Consider the following 16,443-nt stretch of genomic DNA (forward strand, 5'->3'; position numbering starts at 1 on the left):
CCTCATGGGGGGATGTTTCATCGTTACTTGAGACGTTTTGATAAGTCACATGTTTGGCCGCAATAAATAATGGAAGTTTAAATTTTAAAAAGCTTGTAACTCTTGAACCACTGCATGGATCGACTTGAATTTTTAATGCAATCTGGCTCTCATCAAGCGAAACAAGTGTGCAAACTTTCAAGATGATTGGATGTACGGTCGCGAAGCTATAACTCTTTATTGTTGAAAGAAGAAGAAACACCATTTTGTCTTTCCAGAACGTTCTCACGATAACGCGATCTCCCGCGGTCATTTGAACTTCAAAAAAAATTATAATTGCAGATTTGTCAATAGATGAGGCATATTAACAAACAAATGAAACAGATTTGCTCAAATTCTGACTATTTTTAACTCGATCGTATTTCACTGAAAGTAAGCCCATCAAAGCGCGTACGTAATACACGAAAATACAGTGGCCCATTTGCGCATGTGCAAACATCCATCCACATATTACGTACGCGTCCACACGTGACCCTGCGCTCCAGCGCTACCATTTGCACATGCGCGATTTTTTCAGCGTTTAAGTGCTTCGTTGCACCACCTGCGCATGCGCAGGGTTGGCGGGATTGACGCATTAGAATGTTTGGTGCTGTGCGAGAAGGAAATGGCTGTCATGGTCGTAATTGGTCTTGAAATTTGCGCAAATAAATGCCCTACACGATGCCGTTTATTTCGTCAAAATCCATCCAGCCGATCTGAAGTTATATGAAGAAATGCATTTACGTCGTGACGTCATCACGCGATTTTCGAATGCAGACGTCTTTTCGGAAATTAAATAAAGATAGAAATTGAAATGAATCATGTCCGCGATCTGCGCATGCGCGGTTTTCTCAGTCGCTTTTCAGTGGCATCGCAGTGCAACCCATCTGCGCATGCGCCAGCTATTGAAAATTGGGTCGCCACTGCAAAATCCAAGATGGCCACCACCATGTATGTCTGAACCTTGCAACCTGCATATCTTGAAAAATAAGCAAAGTAGCAACTTCTAATTTGGTGTGTGGGTGTATCTAGGCACAAGGAAGAACGCTATCGAAAATTGGGTCGCCACGTCAAAATCCAAGATGGCCGCCACCATATATATGTCTGACCTTGCAACCTGCATATCCTGAAAAATAAGCGAAGTAGCAACGTCTAATTTGGTGTGTGGGTGTACCTAGGCACAAGGAAGAACGCTATCGAAAATTCGGTCGCCACGTCAAAATCCAAGATGGCCGCCACCATATATATGTCTGAACCTTGTGAGCGGAATATCTTGAAAAGTAAGCAAAGCACCAACTTCTAATTTGGTGTGTGGGTGTATCTAGGCATAAGGAAGAACGTTATCGTAAATTGGGTCGCCACGTCAAAATCCAAGATGCCCGCCACCATATCTATGTCTGAACTTTGTGAGCGGAATATCTTGAAAAATAAGCAAAGAACCAACTTCTAATTTGGTGCGTGGGTGTATCTAGGCATAAGGAAGAACGCTATTGAAAATTGGGTCGCCACGTCAAATCCAAGATGGCCGCCACCATATATATGTCTGACCTTGCAACCTGCATATCTTGAAAAATAAGCGTGTGTGTGTGTAGGGGGGGGTGTGTGTGTGCGTGTGGGGGGAGGGGTGTGCGGGTGTTTGTATGTGTGTGCATGTGTGTTAGGGTTGGGGGGGGTGGGGGGGATGTGTGCATGTGTTTGTGTGTGTGTTTGTGTGTGTGTGTGTGTGTGTGTTTGTGTGTGTGTGTGTGTGTGTGTGTGTGTGTGTGTGTGTGTGTGTGTTAGGGGTGGGGGGATATGTGTGTGTGTGTGTGTGTGTGTGTGTGTGTGTGTGTGTGTGTGTGTGTGTGTGTGTGTGTGTGTGTGTGTGTGTGTGTTGGGGGTGGGGTGGGAGGACATGTGTTTGTGTGTGTGTATGTGGGTGGGTGGTAGGGGGAATGTGTGTGTGTGTGGGGATATGTGTGTGTGTGGGGGGGGGGGGGGGTGGGGGTGTGTGTCAGGGGATGTGTGTGTGGGATGTGTCTTGGGGGGTGGGGGGAGGGGGTTGTGCATTTGTCTGGATATGTGTGTGCGTGTGGGGGGAGGTGTGTGCGCCTGTTTGTGTGTGTGTGTGTGTGTGTGGATATGTGTGTGTGTGTGTGTGTGTGTGTGTGTGTGTGTGTGTGTGTGTGTGTGTGTGTGTGTGTGTGTGTGTGTGTGTGTGTTGGGGGTGGGGTGTATGTGTGTGTGTGTGTGTAGGGGGGATGTGTGTGTGTGTGGGGGTGGAGGGATGTGTGTGTGTAGGTGGGGGGGGGGGGTTGGTGTGTGTGTGTGTGTGTGTGTGTGTTTGGGGGGAGGGGTGTGGGTGGGGGTAGGGGGGATGTGTGTGTGTTGTGTGTGTGCATGTGTGTGCATGGGTGGGGGGATGTATGCGTGTGTTTGTGTGTGTGTTAGGGGTGGGGGGATATATGTGTGTGTGTGTGTGTGTGTGTGTGTGTGTGTGTGTGTAGGTGGGGGGGTTGGTGTGTGTGTGTGTGTGTTTAGAGGGGTGTGCGTATGAGGGGAGGGGTGTGGTGGGGGTAGGGGGGATGTGTGCGTGTGTTTGTGTGTGTTAGGGGTGGGGGGATTTGTGTGTGCATGTGTGTGTGTGTTGGGGTGGGGGGGGGGTGTAGAGATGTGTATGTGTGTTTGTGTGTGTGTGTGTATGTGGGGGAGGGGGTGGGGTGGAAGGGGATGTGCGTTTGTGTGGATATGTGTGGGTGTGTGGAGGGAGGGGTGTGGGGATGTTTGTGTGTGGGTGTGTGTGTGGATATGTGTGTTTGTGTGTGGGTGTGGATGTGTGTGTGTGTGTGTGTGTGTGTGTGTGTGTGTGTGTGTGTGTGTGTGTGTGTGTGTGTGTGTGTGTGTGTTGGGGGTGGGGTGTGTTTGTGTATGTGGAGGGGGGGGGTTGGTGTGTGTGTGTGTGTGTGTGTGTGTGTGTGTGTGTGTGTGTGTGTGGAGGGGTGTGCGTATGGGGGAAGGGGTGTGGTTGTGTGTGTGGGAGGGGGTAGGGGGGATGTGTGTGTGTGTGTGTGTGTGTGTGTGTGTCGGGGTTGTATCCAAGGGGGTTGTGTCAAAGCATGTCCAATGAAAGTGGGGTTGTATCAAAAGTGGGGTTGTATCAACAGTGGGGTTGCATCAAAAGTGGGTGCGAGTAAACTGGTCATCACTGCCAGCAGTTTTAAAGTGGCAGTTCTAGTTATTATTATTATTAGTATTGTTTTATTTGGGTGCTATAAATGCGTGGATGTCGTAGATAGAGTTGGTTCACCGTGCTTACGAAAGGTAGACAATTGTATTTTTTAAATTTTTTTTATTGTATACAAGATCGAGGCTCGTGAAAGAGCTAACAGTAATCACACAAAAAGTCAAACCGACACATAAAACACAAAAAATAAGGGGAGCGGTAGACAAGATGGGGAGAGAGGGGGAAGGACACAAACACAACATTTGAGAGCAGGGACATCGGGAGAAATGTGGAAGGGGGAGGGCTTGGGGGGAGGTGGGAGAGGTATAAAACATATGAACACTGCAAGGACTTCGAGGAAAGAAGTTGGAATTTCCCCCCCCAAAAAAAAGAGTCTATCTGGGGTGAATTAGCAGGGGTAGAAAAGATCAAGGTTTTGGATAAGGGAAGATAAGAGATGGTGGTGAAAAGCTGTTTTAAAGACCTGGAGGGAGGAGTGGGATTGAAGGGAGTGGGGGAGTTTGTTCCAGAGGCGGGAGAAAAGGGGAATGAAAGAGTGAGGGTGAGCAGAGAGCCTAGATTTTGGCAGTTTAACCATAAGAGGGTTGCAGGCAGATCTTGTGCGACCTGAAGGAATATTGGGGGGACAGAGCACAGAGAGAGCTGGGGGAGCAAGGCCGGAGAGGAGTCGGTAGAAGACAAAGACCACCAACCTGCCTGCGGTGAGTGAGTGAAAGTCCCTCGGAGTTAACTTCATCGCAGGAGATTCCAATGATTCTGAAAGCTTTGGTTTCAACAGTGTGAAGCCAAGCTAGGTGTGAGGCAGGAGCACCAGCCCAGAGGGGGGAACAGTATTCCATTGAGCTGCAGATGAAAGCCTTGTATGTGGTGAGGAGCTCGGGTGTGCCAAGGAAGGACTTCGCACGACGGAGGATGCCCAGTCGGCGACTGTCTTTGGAGGCCAGCTTGGCAATGTGGTTTTCCCAAGAAAGATCATGGCAGATAGTGAGACCCAAAAGCTTGAGCGACAGAACTTCTTGGAGAGGATTGTTGAGAAAGTAGATGGGAGGGTTTTCCAGTCGGTCCTTTCGGAGAGACATTGTAAGAGTGTGAGATTTGTCAGGATTGAAAGACATGTTCCACTTTTTTGACCAGTCTGTGATTTTGTCCAGGTCTGCAGAGAGTGAGGAGGCTGCAGACTGCCAATCTGAGGGATGAGGAATGGAGCGGCAGATAGTGGAGTCATCAGCAAAGAGATAGAGAGGATTTTCCAGAGAGTCGGAGAGATCATTGATGAAGACCAGAAATAGCACAGGGTCCAGAACACCACGTTGGGGAACTCCAGCCAGAACAGGAAGGGGAGATGAGAGAAATCCAGTCTGGGCCACATGTTGCCTACGTCCAGAGAGGAAGTCCGCCAGCCATGAGTGGAGATTTCCATGGATACCATAGGAGGAGAGTTTGGTGAGCAGAGCTGGGTGCCAGACCGTATCGAAGGCACGTGATATGTCAAGTGAGACAGCTCTGATTTCTTGTTTGGCATTGAGGACCTCCATCCATTGTTGAGACAGCAGAAATAACATGTCCAGAGTGGAATGACCTGGTCTAAATCCAAATTGATGATCAGAGATCAAGCCATTGGAGAAGAGGAAGGATTTGATATCTGAAGCAATAATGGATCCATGACTTTGCTGATAATTATTGGAAGCAGGCTGATTGGTCTGTAGTTGCAAGGATCTGTTTTTGCACATTTTCTGTGTAAAGCGGTAATGTTTGCTGATTTACAAGATGCTGGCAGATGACCTTGAGCAAAAGAGAGGGTTAAAAGAACAAAGAGAGGGTGAGATAGAGCGGCAGAGCAGGATTTTAGGACCCGTGGGCTGATGCCGTCTGGTCCAGTTGCAGAATCAGAGTCGAGGTTTGACAAAAACTTCTTCACCTTGTCAGGAGTGAAGGACACAGAGTCCAGGAGCAGTTGGGTTCGACTGGGAAAGGTGGGAACAGAGAGAGATGGGTTTGGGACACAAGATTTTGAGGCAAACACAGAGTTGAGGCATTCGGCTTTGTCCCGTGCGGTGTCAACTGTGTAGCCATTTGAGGTAAGGGAGGGGATGGAGGGGGAACAAACACCAGAAACGGATTTGACCAGACGCCACCAGGATTTGGAAGAAGGAGACAGGTTTGAGAGTTCAAACTTGAGTGTGGAGAGATCGTGCTTCCTGGAACCCCTGAGAGTAGACATACACTTGTTCCGAGCTTGGTGGAAGGAACTGAGACTGCCTTCAGTTGGATTTGCCTTCCCAGAGGCAAAGACTGGTAAAATATTACAACTGGTAAAATATCCCTTGATACACATGATGGAGTTTTCAATGCATCAGTTCCACGAAGCTTGAGGCAAGTATCGTTTCATTTTTAAGCAAGCCTGCAATAGTTTCTGTTTCAAAGAGGAATATAAAGTCAGGGGTATGGGCAGTGAAATCAAGACTTTTTGAAATGCAAGTTGATATATCAAGAAGATGAAACTGGTTTGCAACAGCAACAAATATATGCTGTGAAAATTAATGATCCTGTTTGTCAAGAAACTTGCCAGTTTCTCTTGGTCTCCAATGGTTGAGGCCTCATTAATCTTTGACTTGGCAAGATGCATCTTCATTCTTCAGATTAAATACACTGCCAGCTGATCAGATTGCATGAAAATTTCAAAGTCTATCATGAAATGGCAACATGCGCAGAGCATAAGCACGATGAAAGCAAAGCCTACGAAAAGAAGCCAAAATGCAAAAACATTGGAAATTTTTTAAACAAACTCCATTCAGTGGATTATTTGTACCTAGGCTCCTTATGGAGGCTTAAAGCTAAATGAAAGCACTGCTAGCAACAAGCCAGCCCCAGGCAGGAATTAAAGAAAAACTGCGATTAATTGGGTGAAAGAGAATGGAAAGTTTTGGAGCAGGCCAGGATAGGAATGAGCAGTTCTTATGGTGACAGTTTAATTGTGGTGGTTTAATGGTGCCTGTATAGCATTGGGTTGAAACTCATGAACCAAGTATTTTATAATAGTTTTGCTTGTCTAGCTGGTTTGACAGCTTATTATTTAAGAATTTGATAGGTACCTGTAAAGTGTGCCATACGAAGCACAGTCCTTTCGGCCCAAGGCCACAAATAAATGGAATTCAGCGTGGAAACACTGTGCCCGTGTGCTTTGCAGGTTTTGCCAAAAACTTTCATGTGAAAGCGGTCACCAAGACATCAGTACTTCTCACTTGGGAAATGCCAGAAGGTTACCTGCCCATCTCACCATTCCAGGTATGATCACAACTTGCGCTTTGGGACAAGCCGAGGGATGTTTGATTTTATTATGTCAATATTGAAGACTTGGCATTCCGTCCCAAACTGATTTTCAACTAACACAAACCAAGCAATTTACTGGTGGGAAACGTTAGAGGTTCATGAGGATCGCACATACTCCAGATATATCTGGAATTGATGTAATATGTCTTTATTATATTTGTAGAACAGTCTGATTTTCCAGAGGAGACATTTTAATTGTAGCAAATTGTAAAAGTGGGTGAAATGAGGATATTTAATTAGTTGAATATTTTATACAACGGTGTCAGCTCACATATCAGTTAAGCAACAAATGGCAGTGGGTTTATACAAACGACCAAATTATATGATGTGGATGAACATTTTTTTTTTTTTTTTTTTTTGCATACAGGATTGAGGCTTGTGAAAGAGCTAACATTTATCACACAAAAAATCAAACAGACACAAAATATATAATAAGGGGAGCAGAAGACAAGATGAGGAGAGAAGGGGAGCACACAAACACAACATTTGAAAGCAGGGACATCGGGAGATCTGTGGGAAGGAGAGGGCTTGGGGGGAGGAGGCTTGGGAAGGGGGGCGGGGGGGTGGGAGAAGTATAAAACACAAGGACACTGCAAGGACTTCCAGGAAAGAAGTTGGTATTTCAAAAAAGTGGAATTGGGGTGAAATTAGCGGGGGTAGAAAAGATCAAGGTTTTGGATGGGGGAAGATAAGAGATGGTGGTGAACAGCTATTTTAAAGACCTGGAGGGAGGAGTGGGATTGAAGAGTGTGGCAGTTTGTTCCAGAGGTGGGAGAAAAGAGGAATGAAGGAGGGAAGGTGAGCAGAGAGTCTTGATTTTGGCAGTTTAACCATAAGAGGGTTGCAGGCAGATCTTGTGCGACCTGCAGGAATATTTGGGGGACCGAGCCCAGAGAGAGCTGGGGGAGAAAGGCCGGAGAGGAGTCGGTAGAAGACAGAAAGACCACCAACCTGCCTGTGATGCGTAAGTGAAAGGCCCTCGGAGTTAGCTTCATCGCGGGAGATTCCAATGGTTCTGAAAGCTTTGGTTTCAACAGCGTGAAGCCGAGCTAGATGTGAGGCAGGATCACCGGCCCAGAAGGGGGGAACAGTATTCCATTGAGCTGCGGATGAAAGCCTTGTATGTGGTGAGGAGCTCAGGTGTGCCAAGGAAGGAGTTCGCACGACAGAGGATGCCCAGGTGGCGCCTGGCTTTGGAGGCCAGATTTGAAATGTGGTTTTCCCAGGAAAGATCATGGCAGATAGTGAGATCCAAAATCTTGAGTGACAGAACTTCTTGGAGAGGATTGTTCAGAAAGTAGATGGGAGGGTTGTCCAGTCGGTCTTTTTGGAGAAACTTCGTAAGAGTGTGAGATTTGTCAGGATTGCAAGACATGTTCCACTTGTTTGACCAGTCTGATTTTGTCCAGGCCTGCTCCAGGTTTATTGTTTAAACTGCTCCAGTTCTCCCAGATTTGAAGGGTGCCTTCTCCCAACTGCTGTTTTGAGATCTCCCCACAGTTGTTCAATGGGATTTAGATCTGGACTCATTGCTGGCCACTTCAGAACAGTGCAGTATTTTGTCTGAGCCATTCCTAGGTGCTTTTTGAAGTATGTTTGGGGTTATTGGCCTGCTGCAAGGCCCATGACCTTCGAGGGAGACCCAGCTTTGACACCGATTTCAACATTGTGCTCCAAAATGCCTTGGTAATCTCCTCATTTCATGATGACATACACACATTGAAGGCACCCAGTGCCAGAAGCAGTACAGCAACCCCAAAACATCACTGAGCCTCTTCCATGTTTGACTGCAGGGAAGGTGTTCTTTTCTTTGAAGGCTTCATTTTCTTTTTTGTAAACATAGAGATTATGTGCTTCACCAAAAAGTTCAAATTTGGCCTCATCTGTCCACAGGACATTCTCCCAGAAGGATTTTGGCTTGATCAGGTGTGTTTTGGAAAACTTCAGTCAGGCTTTCTTATGCTTCTCTCTCAGCAGTGGGGTCCTCCTGGGTCTCCTACCATAGAACCCCCTTTCATTGAGTTGGCGACGGATGGTGTGAGTTGAAACTGTTGTACCTTGTATCTGAAGGTCAGCTTGAATCTGTTTGGCAGTTGATCGAGGTGCTTTCTCCACCATTCCAACAATCCTTTGCTGCAATGTTTGATCAAGTTTTCTCTTGCGGCCACGTCCAGGGAGGTTGGCTGCAGTGCCATGGGCCTTAAACTTCCCGATAATATTGCATACGGTGGACACAGGAACATCAAGGTCTCTCGAGATGGACCTGTAGCCTTGAGATTGTCCATGCTTGGCTACAATCTTGTGTCTGACCTCCTCAGACAATTCTCTGGTTTTCTTTCTTTTCTCCATGCTCATTGCGGTACACACAGTGACACAAAACAGCAGAATGACTCCTTTTCACCATTCAAACTGGTTGAATGAGTGATTTTTATATTGCAGGCACCTGCAACTTACCATTGGTGAGTTCAATTCCAAAGTAAAGCAGAATCACCTGCTTGAAATCTAATTATTTCTAACAACTTCTAAAAGGTGCCGATAATATTGTCCGGGCCATTTAAAGATTTCTGTGTGGAATAAGCTAAGATTTAATAATTTTTTCAGCTTATTTTTGTTTTGTTCCACTGCAAACCAAAGAAACAGATGTGGACACCAAAATATTTTTTAATTTCAACAATTTTCTGGAAGAAATGGTGAATTATTTGAAAAAAGTGCAAGAGTGCCAACCGTTTTGGCCGCGACTGTATATGTAAACATAAAAAAGTGCTGTTGTTTTGCAATGAAATGGAGAAAATAAATGTATAGAAATATCAATCAAGTAAAAGCTGACCTTCGTGTGCACTTGCCTCACTCATATTCATCTTCCGATCTGAAATCCAAATTTCTTGAGTAAAAACAGTCACATGAAAAAGTAAGTACACCCCATGTAAAGTTTTGACTTTTTCAACATGTTTCAACATACAGCTATTTGATCTTCATTTCAACAATATTGATAGATAAAGGTGATATAATATAACAAATATCATGAAACATTTACATTTTGTAGTCCATTGTATAATTTAAATAAACATAAATGCAAATTTCGCATGTGGAAAAAGTAAGTACACCCTTGGCTCTAATAGGTGGTATTGCCCCCTTTGGCAGAAACAACCTCAAGTAGGCGTTTCTTATAACTGTCTACCCGTCTCTGACATCGTCTGGGAGAAATTTTTGCCCACTCCTCCATGCAGAATTCTTTCAGCTGTGCGATGTTTGAGGGGTTTCTTGCATGCACAGCTCGTTTCAAATCCCCCCACAACATCTCGATGGGATTTAGATCCGGGCTTTGACTTGGCCGTTCAAGAACCCTCCATTTCTTTCTTTTCAGCCATTCCTTGGTGGATTTACTGGTATGTTTAGGGTCATTGTCATGTTGCAAGGTCCACCTTCGGTTGAGCTTCAACTTTCCGACAGATGGCCTCACATTATCAAGCACCCTCCGGTACAATGAAGAATTCATAGTGGATTCTATGATGGTGAGCTGCCCAGGCCCTGATGCAGCAAAGCTGCCGCAAACCATAATATTTCCACCACCATGCTTTACAGTTGCTATCAGGTTCTTGTGGTCAAATGCTGTCTTTGGTTTTCGCCAAACATGTCTTCTGGTACTGTGGCCAAATAGCTCTACCTTTGACTCATCTCTCCAGAGCACATTGTTCCAAAAGTGCTGGTCTTTGCCTAGGTGTTCATTGGCAAACTTTAGTCTTGCCCTGATGTTCTTTCTGGACAGCAAAGGTTTCCTCCTGGCACACCTCCCATGCAGATCAAATTTGTGCAGCCACTTTCTAATGGTAGACTCATGCACTTTGACATCAACGGTGGCAAGAGCTACCTGTAGGTCCCGTGATGACATTCTGGGGTTCTTAGAGACTTCTTTCAGCATCCTGCGGTCTGCTCTCTGGCTGAACTTGCTGAGGCGGCCTGGCCTGAACAAGTTGGCAGTTGTTTGGAATCTTCTCCACTTGTAGATGATCTTCCTGACAGTCGAATGATTGATTTCAAATTGTTTGGAGATCTTTTTAAATCCCTTCCCAGACTCGTAGGCATCTATAACCTTCTTTCCGAAGGCCTCAGGGAGCTCTTTTGATCTAGGCATGGTGATGCCGCACACTTCAACAACAAAGAGCAAACCAAACTAAATGTCTGAGGTTTAAATAAGACAGGTTCCTCCAAGATCCTCTCTGCCGATGTTCTAATCATTTGCACCTGAGCTGATGCACCTGATTCTAATTTTAGGTATTTGAAGTAGTGATAAATGTAGGGGTGTACTTACTTTTTCCACATGCGAAATTTGCATTTATGTTTATTTAAATTATACAATTGCCTAAAAAATGTAAATGTTTCATGATATTTGTTATATTATATCACCTTTATCTCTCAATATTGTTGAAATGAAGATCAAATAGCTATGTTGAAATATGGTGAAAAAGTCAAAACTTTACATGGGGTGTACTTACTTTTTCACGTGACTGTAGCAATAATAACAAATTTGAGTTCTATATATATTGTTACGGACTGCGGATAAGATCTTACTGGATTTGCCGAGCGAATGGCGCCGCGGCCCGAACCGTTAACAATGACTAAGACCCGATTCTGAACGTTGGCCAAATCGTGCCACAGATGTTCAATTGGGAAAAGACAAAGACGACGCGGATGTGAAGAAGAAGAAGGAGACAAAAAGGTTTGAAATACGATTATTATTTATTACTATTTACAGGATTGAAAGAAACCAAGGAAGTAGGAAGGATAACAAAATAAAGACAGAAAGAGGGACGGACCAGAAGGACACAGTGAAAACTTAGCTTACCTATTACAGTCTTAATTAACCCAGGACAGAACAAACAAAAGACGGACTCACACTAATGAGGAATGGAGGCAGGAACGATTGGCTGGACCGGGAGGAAGGTTCAGCTCGGACCAGAAGGCGGCCGGGCCGGGAGGGAGCAGCCGCCACCCTTCCTCAACAGCAACCTGCCGTCAACGCTCAAGCTGCGGCGGTCAAAGCTGCGATGGTTCAAAGCTGCTTTGGTTCAAGCTGCTGTGGTTCAAACTCCTGTGGTTCAAGCTCCGGTGGTTCAAACTCCTGCCGTGGGGACGTCGTGTGCTTTCTCAGGACTCCTTTTCATCACTCCTCTGCACTTGTGTCAAAGGCTTCCCCCTCTTCTTATCACTCTTCCGCACTTGTGTCAAAGGCTTCCCCCACGCTTCTTATCACTCTTCCGCACTTGTGTCAAAGGCTTCCCCCGCGCTTCTTATCACTCTTCTGCACTTGTGTCAAAGGCTTCCCCCGCGCTTCTTATCACTCTTCCGCACTTGTGTCAAAGGCTTCCCCCGCGCTTCTTATCACTCTTCCGCACTTGTGTCAAAGGCTTCCCCCGCGCTTCTTATCACTCTTCCGCACATGTGTCAAAGGCTTCCCCCGCGCTTCTGTCAGCGGCTTCCGCGCGCGCTTTTTATAACGCCGCAGGCAAATCAAGCCGCCGGCCTCTAGAACACGCCCATCGGTGAGCTCGCCTCGGCCCTGATTGGTCGGCATGGCCCTCTGGCTCCACCCTTGATGACGATGGGCGGGCACGCCCAGGATTCGGCAGCTCCTCCCCCTTCTTCTCCGAGCCGACCACGTGGCAATGGCGGCAAATTCAGTTGGCAGTAGAGGCTTTGGGAATGGGAATGAAAGGGGATCTATCTATTTGAATTCGGTGCAATGGAGTGTCAATTAATGGAAGACAAATCCTTAGCCTAATACACAGAATAAGGAAATAACTGTCAACAAGGAGGAAATCTATGATTGGCTAACGTGATTGTTTATGAAATAACTACGGAATGACCTTTGACCTTTATACACAGACTGGAGGCAGGAGGGTCCAGAATAAAGCAATAAAAACAAAAAAACACAATCCTCATATCCACAACAATATATACAGTCACGTGAAAAAGTAAGTACACCCCATGTAAAGTTTTGACTTTTTCAACATATTTCCACATGCAGCTATTTGATCTTCATTTCAAAAAAATTGATAGATAAAGGTGATATAATATAACAAATATCATGAAACATTTACATTTTTTAGGCAATTGTATAATTTAAATAAACATAAATGCAAATTTCGCATGTGGAAAAAGTAAGTACACCCCTACATTTATCACTACTTCAAATACCTAAAATTAGAGTCAGGTGCACCAGCTCAGGTGCAAATGATTAGAACATCGTTCGAGAGGATCTTGGAGGAACCTGTCTTATTTAAACCTCAGACATTTCGTTTGGTTTGCTCTTTGTTGTTGAAGTGTGTGGCGTCACCATGCCTAGATCAAAAGAGCTCCCTTCGGCCTTCGGAAAGAAGGTTATAGATGCCTACGAGTCTGGGAAGGAATTTAAAAAGATATCCAAACAATTTAAAATCAATCATTCAACTGTCCGGAAGATCATCTACAAGTGGAGAAGTTTCTAAACAACTGCCAACTTGTTCAGGCCAGGCCGCCCAGGCAAGTTCAGCCCGAGAGCAGACCGCACGATGCTGAAAGAGGTCTCGAAGAACCCCAGAATGTCATCACGAGACATACGGGTAGCTCTTGCCACTGTTGATGTCAAAGTGCACGAGTCTACCATTAGAAAGAGGCTGCACAAATTTGATCTACATGGGAGGTGTGCCAGGAGGAAACCTTTGCTTTCCAGAAAGAACATCAGGGCAAGACTAAAGTTTGCCAATGAACACCTAGGCAAAGACCAGCACTTCTGGAACAATGTGCTCTGGACAGATGAGTCAAAGGTAGAGCTATTTGGCCACAGTACCAGAAGACATGTTTCGCGAAAACCAAAGACAGCATTTGACCACAAGAACCTGATACCAACAGTAAAGCCTGAAACCTGATACCTGATACCTGATACCTGAACCTGATACCTGAACCTGATACCTGAACCTGATACCTGAACCTGATACCTGATACCAACAGTAAAAAAAAAAAAAAAAAAAAAAGCATGGTGGTGGAAATATTATGGTTTGGGGCAGCTATGCTGCATCAGGGCCTGGGCAGCTCACCATCATAGAATCCACTATGAATTCTTCATTGCACCAGAGGGTGCTTGAGGATAATGTGAGGCCATCTGTCGGAAAGTTGAAGCTCAACCGAAGGTGGACCTTGCAACATGACAACGACCCTAAACATACCAGTAAATCCACCAAGGAATGGCTGAAAAGAAAGAAATGGAGGGTTCTGGAATGGCCAAGTCAAAGCCCGGATCTAAATCCCATCGAGATGTTGTGGGGGGATTTGAAACGAGCTGTGCATACAAGAAACCCCTCAAACATCGCACAGCTGAAAGAATTCTGCATGGAGGAGTGGGCAAAAATTTCTCCCAGTCGATGTCAGATACTGGTAGACAATTATAAGAAACGCCTACTTGAGGTTGTTTCTGCCAAAGGGGGGCAATACCACCTATTAGAGCCAAGGGTGTACTTACTTTTTCCACATGCGAAATTTGCATTTATGTTTATTTAAATTATACAATGGACTACAAAATGTAAATGTTTCATGATATTTGTTATATTATATCACCTTTATCTATCAATATTGTTGAAATGAAGATCAAATCGCTGTATGTTGAAATATGTTGAAAAAGTCAAAACTTTACATGAGGTGTACTTACTTTTTCACGTGACTGTATATATAATATATATGTAGAAATATAGTGGGTCGAGTTTGAGCATTACTTCCTGAAAAAAGGTATAGTCTGTGTTTTGCAAGTAGACGATAGATGTTTACATAGTGTGCACCAAAAAGGTTCTCAATGGTATACAGGGCTAATCTCAGGAGTACATTCCAATAGTAGTTTGGGTCTAAGGAGTTGAAAGGAACTCATCTCTGAAGCATGTAAAAAGGTTGATGCGGTCAAGGTTCCAAGCTGTCTAGCATGTCTGAAGGGAGTAAAGGGAGTCATGGGACTAAAGGGTGTAAAGGTCTGTGGTTTGTGGTCGAAAGGTTCTCGGGGTATATGAGGTATAAATGGTCTCAAGGGTGAAGGGATATAAAGGTGCCTGAAGTGTTGAAAGGGTCTTAAGTGTGTTGTGGTATTTAAGGGGCTTATTTGTGATTCTGTGTGTGATTGTAGTGTGTCGATATAACGGTAGTGTGTAGAAATTTAAATATACACTTAAGTTTTGTTTTAAGGGTGGATAAGCCTAAATCAATACATTTTCTCTTTCATGAATTTCCTTTAATATTAATTTATACTATAAGAAGCTGGTGTGTGTGTGTGTGTGTGTGTGTGTGTGTGTGTGTGTGTGTGTGTGTGTGTGTGTGTGTGTGTGTGTGTGTGTGTGTGTGTGTGTGTGTGTGTTTTTTTGTTTAAAAAACTTCTGATTGACCAAATGTTACATGTTGCCTAACGGTACCCAAAATATGGTTTCTGTCTGGAAGCATGGAAGAGGGAGTTCAAGGTGGGGGTAAGACCCCAATTCTCTCTTGGTAAATGTATATCAGGTAGTGGCACCTGGTGGTATCAGGTATTAAAAATTATCTTCTTATGTTAAAACGGTTTAAACAACTTGATAATATGCATCACGGTGATGTTGAACTCTGAGTGAGAATAATTCGGAGTTTTCTGATATTTAATTTTATTCATTTTAAGTGGAGGTTCAAACCAAAGCATCCAACACCGAGCTTAGCATCGAAGCGGAAATGATTTTTGCTCACGCGGGGTGATGAAGCAAATATGGTCAGCTGATTTGTAAGCAGATGGAAGATTAACTTCGGCAAATTCTAGTGAATAGAGCAGAATGTTTGTGAAGTAGAACATGCTGTCTTTTGATTACAGCCATCAGCAAAGCGATGGGTAAAAATGCCTAGTTCAAGATATAAGTGCTATTGTTGCAGTAAATAATGAATTAATATGACAATCTGTGACATTTACTGACTCTTTTTACCATGGATAATTTTACAGATTACATGGAATATATCATTGATCACTGTGAATTATATGCGGAGATTAATCGATGAAGAAATTAGAAATGTGTAGGTGTGTGTTTCAGATAATAGGGTTATTTCTCACAAAGGCTTCAAACTAATTTTCAAACTGATTATTATTTAATAACTGCAGTATATGCTTTCATTGTGTTGTGTTATCGTAAAATTGTAAACTCAGTGTATGTTGAAATGTCACTGTTTTGGCTGAACATGTCCATCTCTGTTTTAGATTGTCTGTGACAATGGTCTTAGTGTGGTGGTGGAAGGATCCGCCACCCAGAAACTTATCACACCACTTGACCCAGACACCAAGTATTCATTTATTCTCATGAATCGTGGTAGTGCGGCTCGTAGCCTCCAGCAAACTGTAGCAGCTCGCACAGCTCCAAATGTGCTGCGTTCTCGGCCTAGCTTTCTGACTGAGGTCAATGAAGAAGGCCAGGCCAAGATCACCCTGCCTGCCCCGCCACCTGCTAGTCTGATTGTCAGGTGGGTTTTCATTTTATTTTCTTCCTATTCCATCACGGAGAATTATCCTATGAATGATCGTTTTTAAGGCCATTTTCCCCGCTAGAGCGGGGGTTAGCCTTGCGGGCCCCATGACAATCATGGTTCCCTGTTTGAGGCAATGTTTTTATGGCCGGATGCCCTTCCTGACGCCAACCCTGAGTCGCCTCTTACGATGCGCAGGGATACGGTGTACCTATTCTAAACCAGGGTACACACCGGGATCATTCATCCCAGCAAGCTGGTACTCAATTTGCCGACCTCGGAAGGATGACAGGCTGGGTCAACCCCCCTGGCGTTAATTCAGCGATCGACCGGGATTCGAACCCAGGATCCTAGGATCCCAAGCCGGCACCCTAACCGCTAAG

The 16,443-nt window shown here is 44.7% G+C and overlaps 1 protein-coding gene across 1 annotated transcript in view; it reads left to right on the plus strand.

The window, feature by feature from the left end:
* Positions 1-16,443, plus strand: part of LOC137428581 (receptor-type tyrosine-protein phosphatase delta) — a 417,416-nt gene that overhangs the window by 173,419 nt on the left and 227,554 nt on the right. The window contains exons 13-14 of the mRNA XM_078777195.1: positions 6,429-6,526; positions 15,798-16,057. Of these exons, the coding sequence (XP_078633321.1) occupies positions 6,429-6,526; positions 15,798-16,057 (358 nt within the window). The remainder of the gene's footprint in view (positions 1-6,428; positions 6,527-15,797; positions 16,058-16,443) is intronic.

This window comes from Myxine glutinosa, chromosome 1 (assembly GCF_964187855.1).
Source record: "Myxine glutinosa chromosome 1, kmMyxGlut1.1, whole genome shotgun sequence".
Lineage (NCBI taxonomy): Eukaryota > Metazoa > Chordata > Myxini > Myxiniformes > Myxinidae > Myxine > Myxine glutinosa.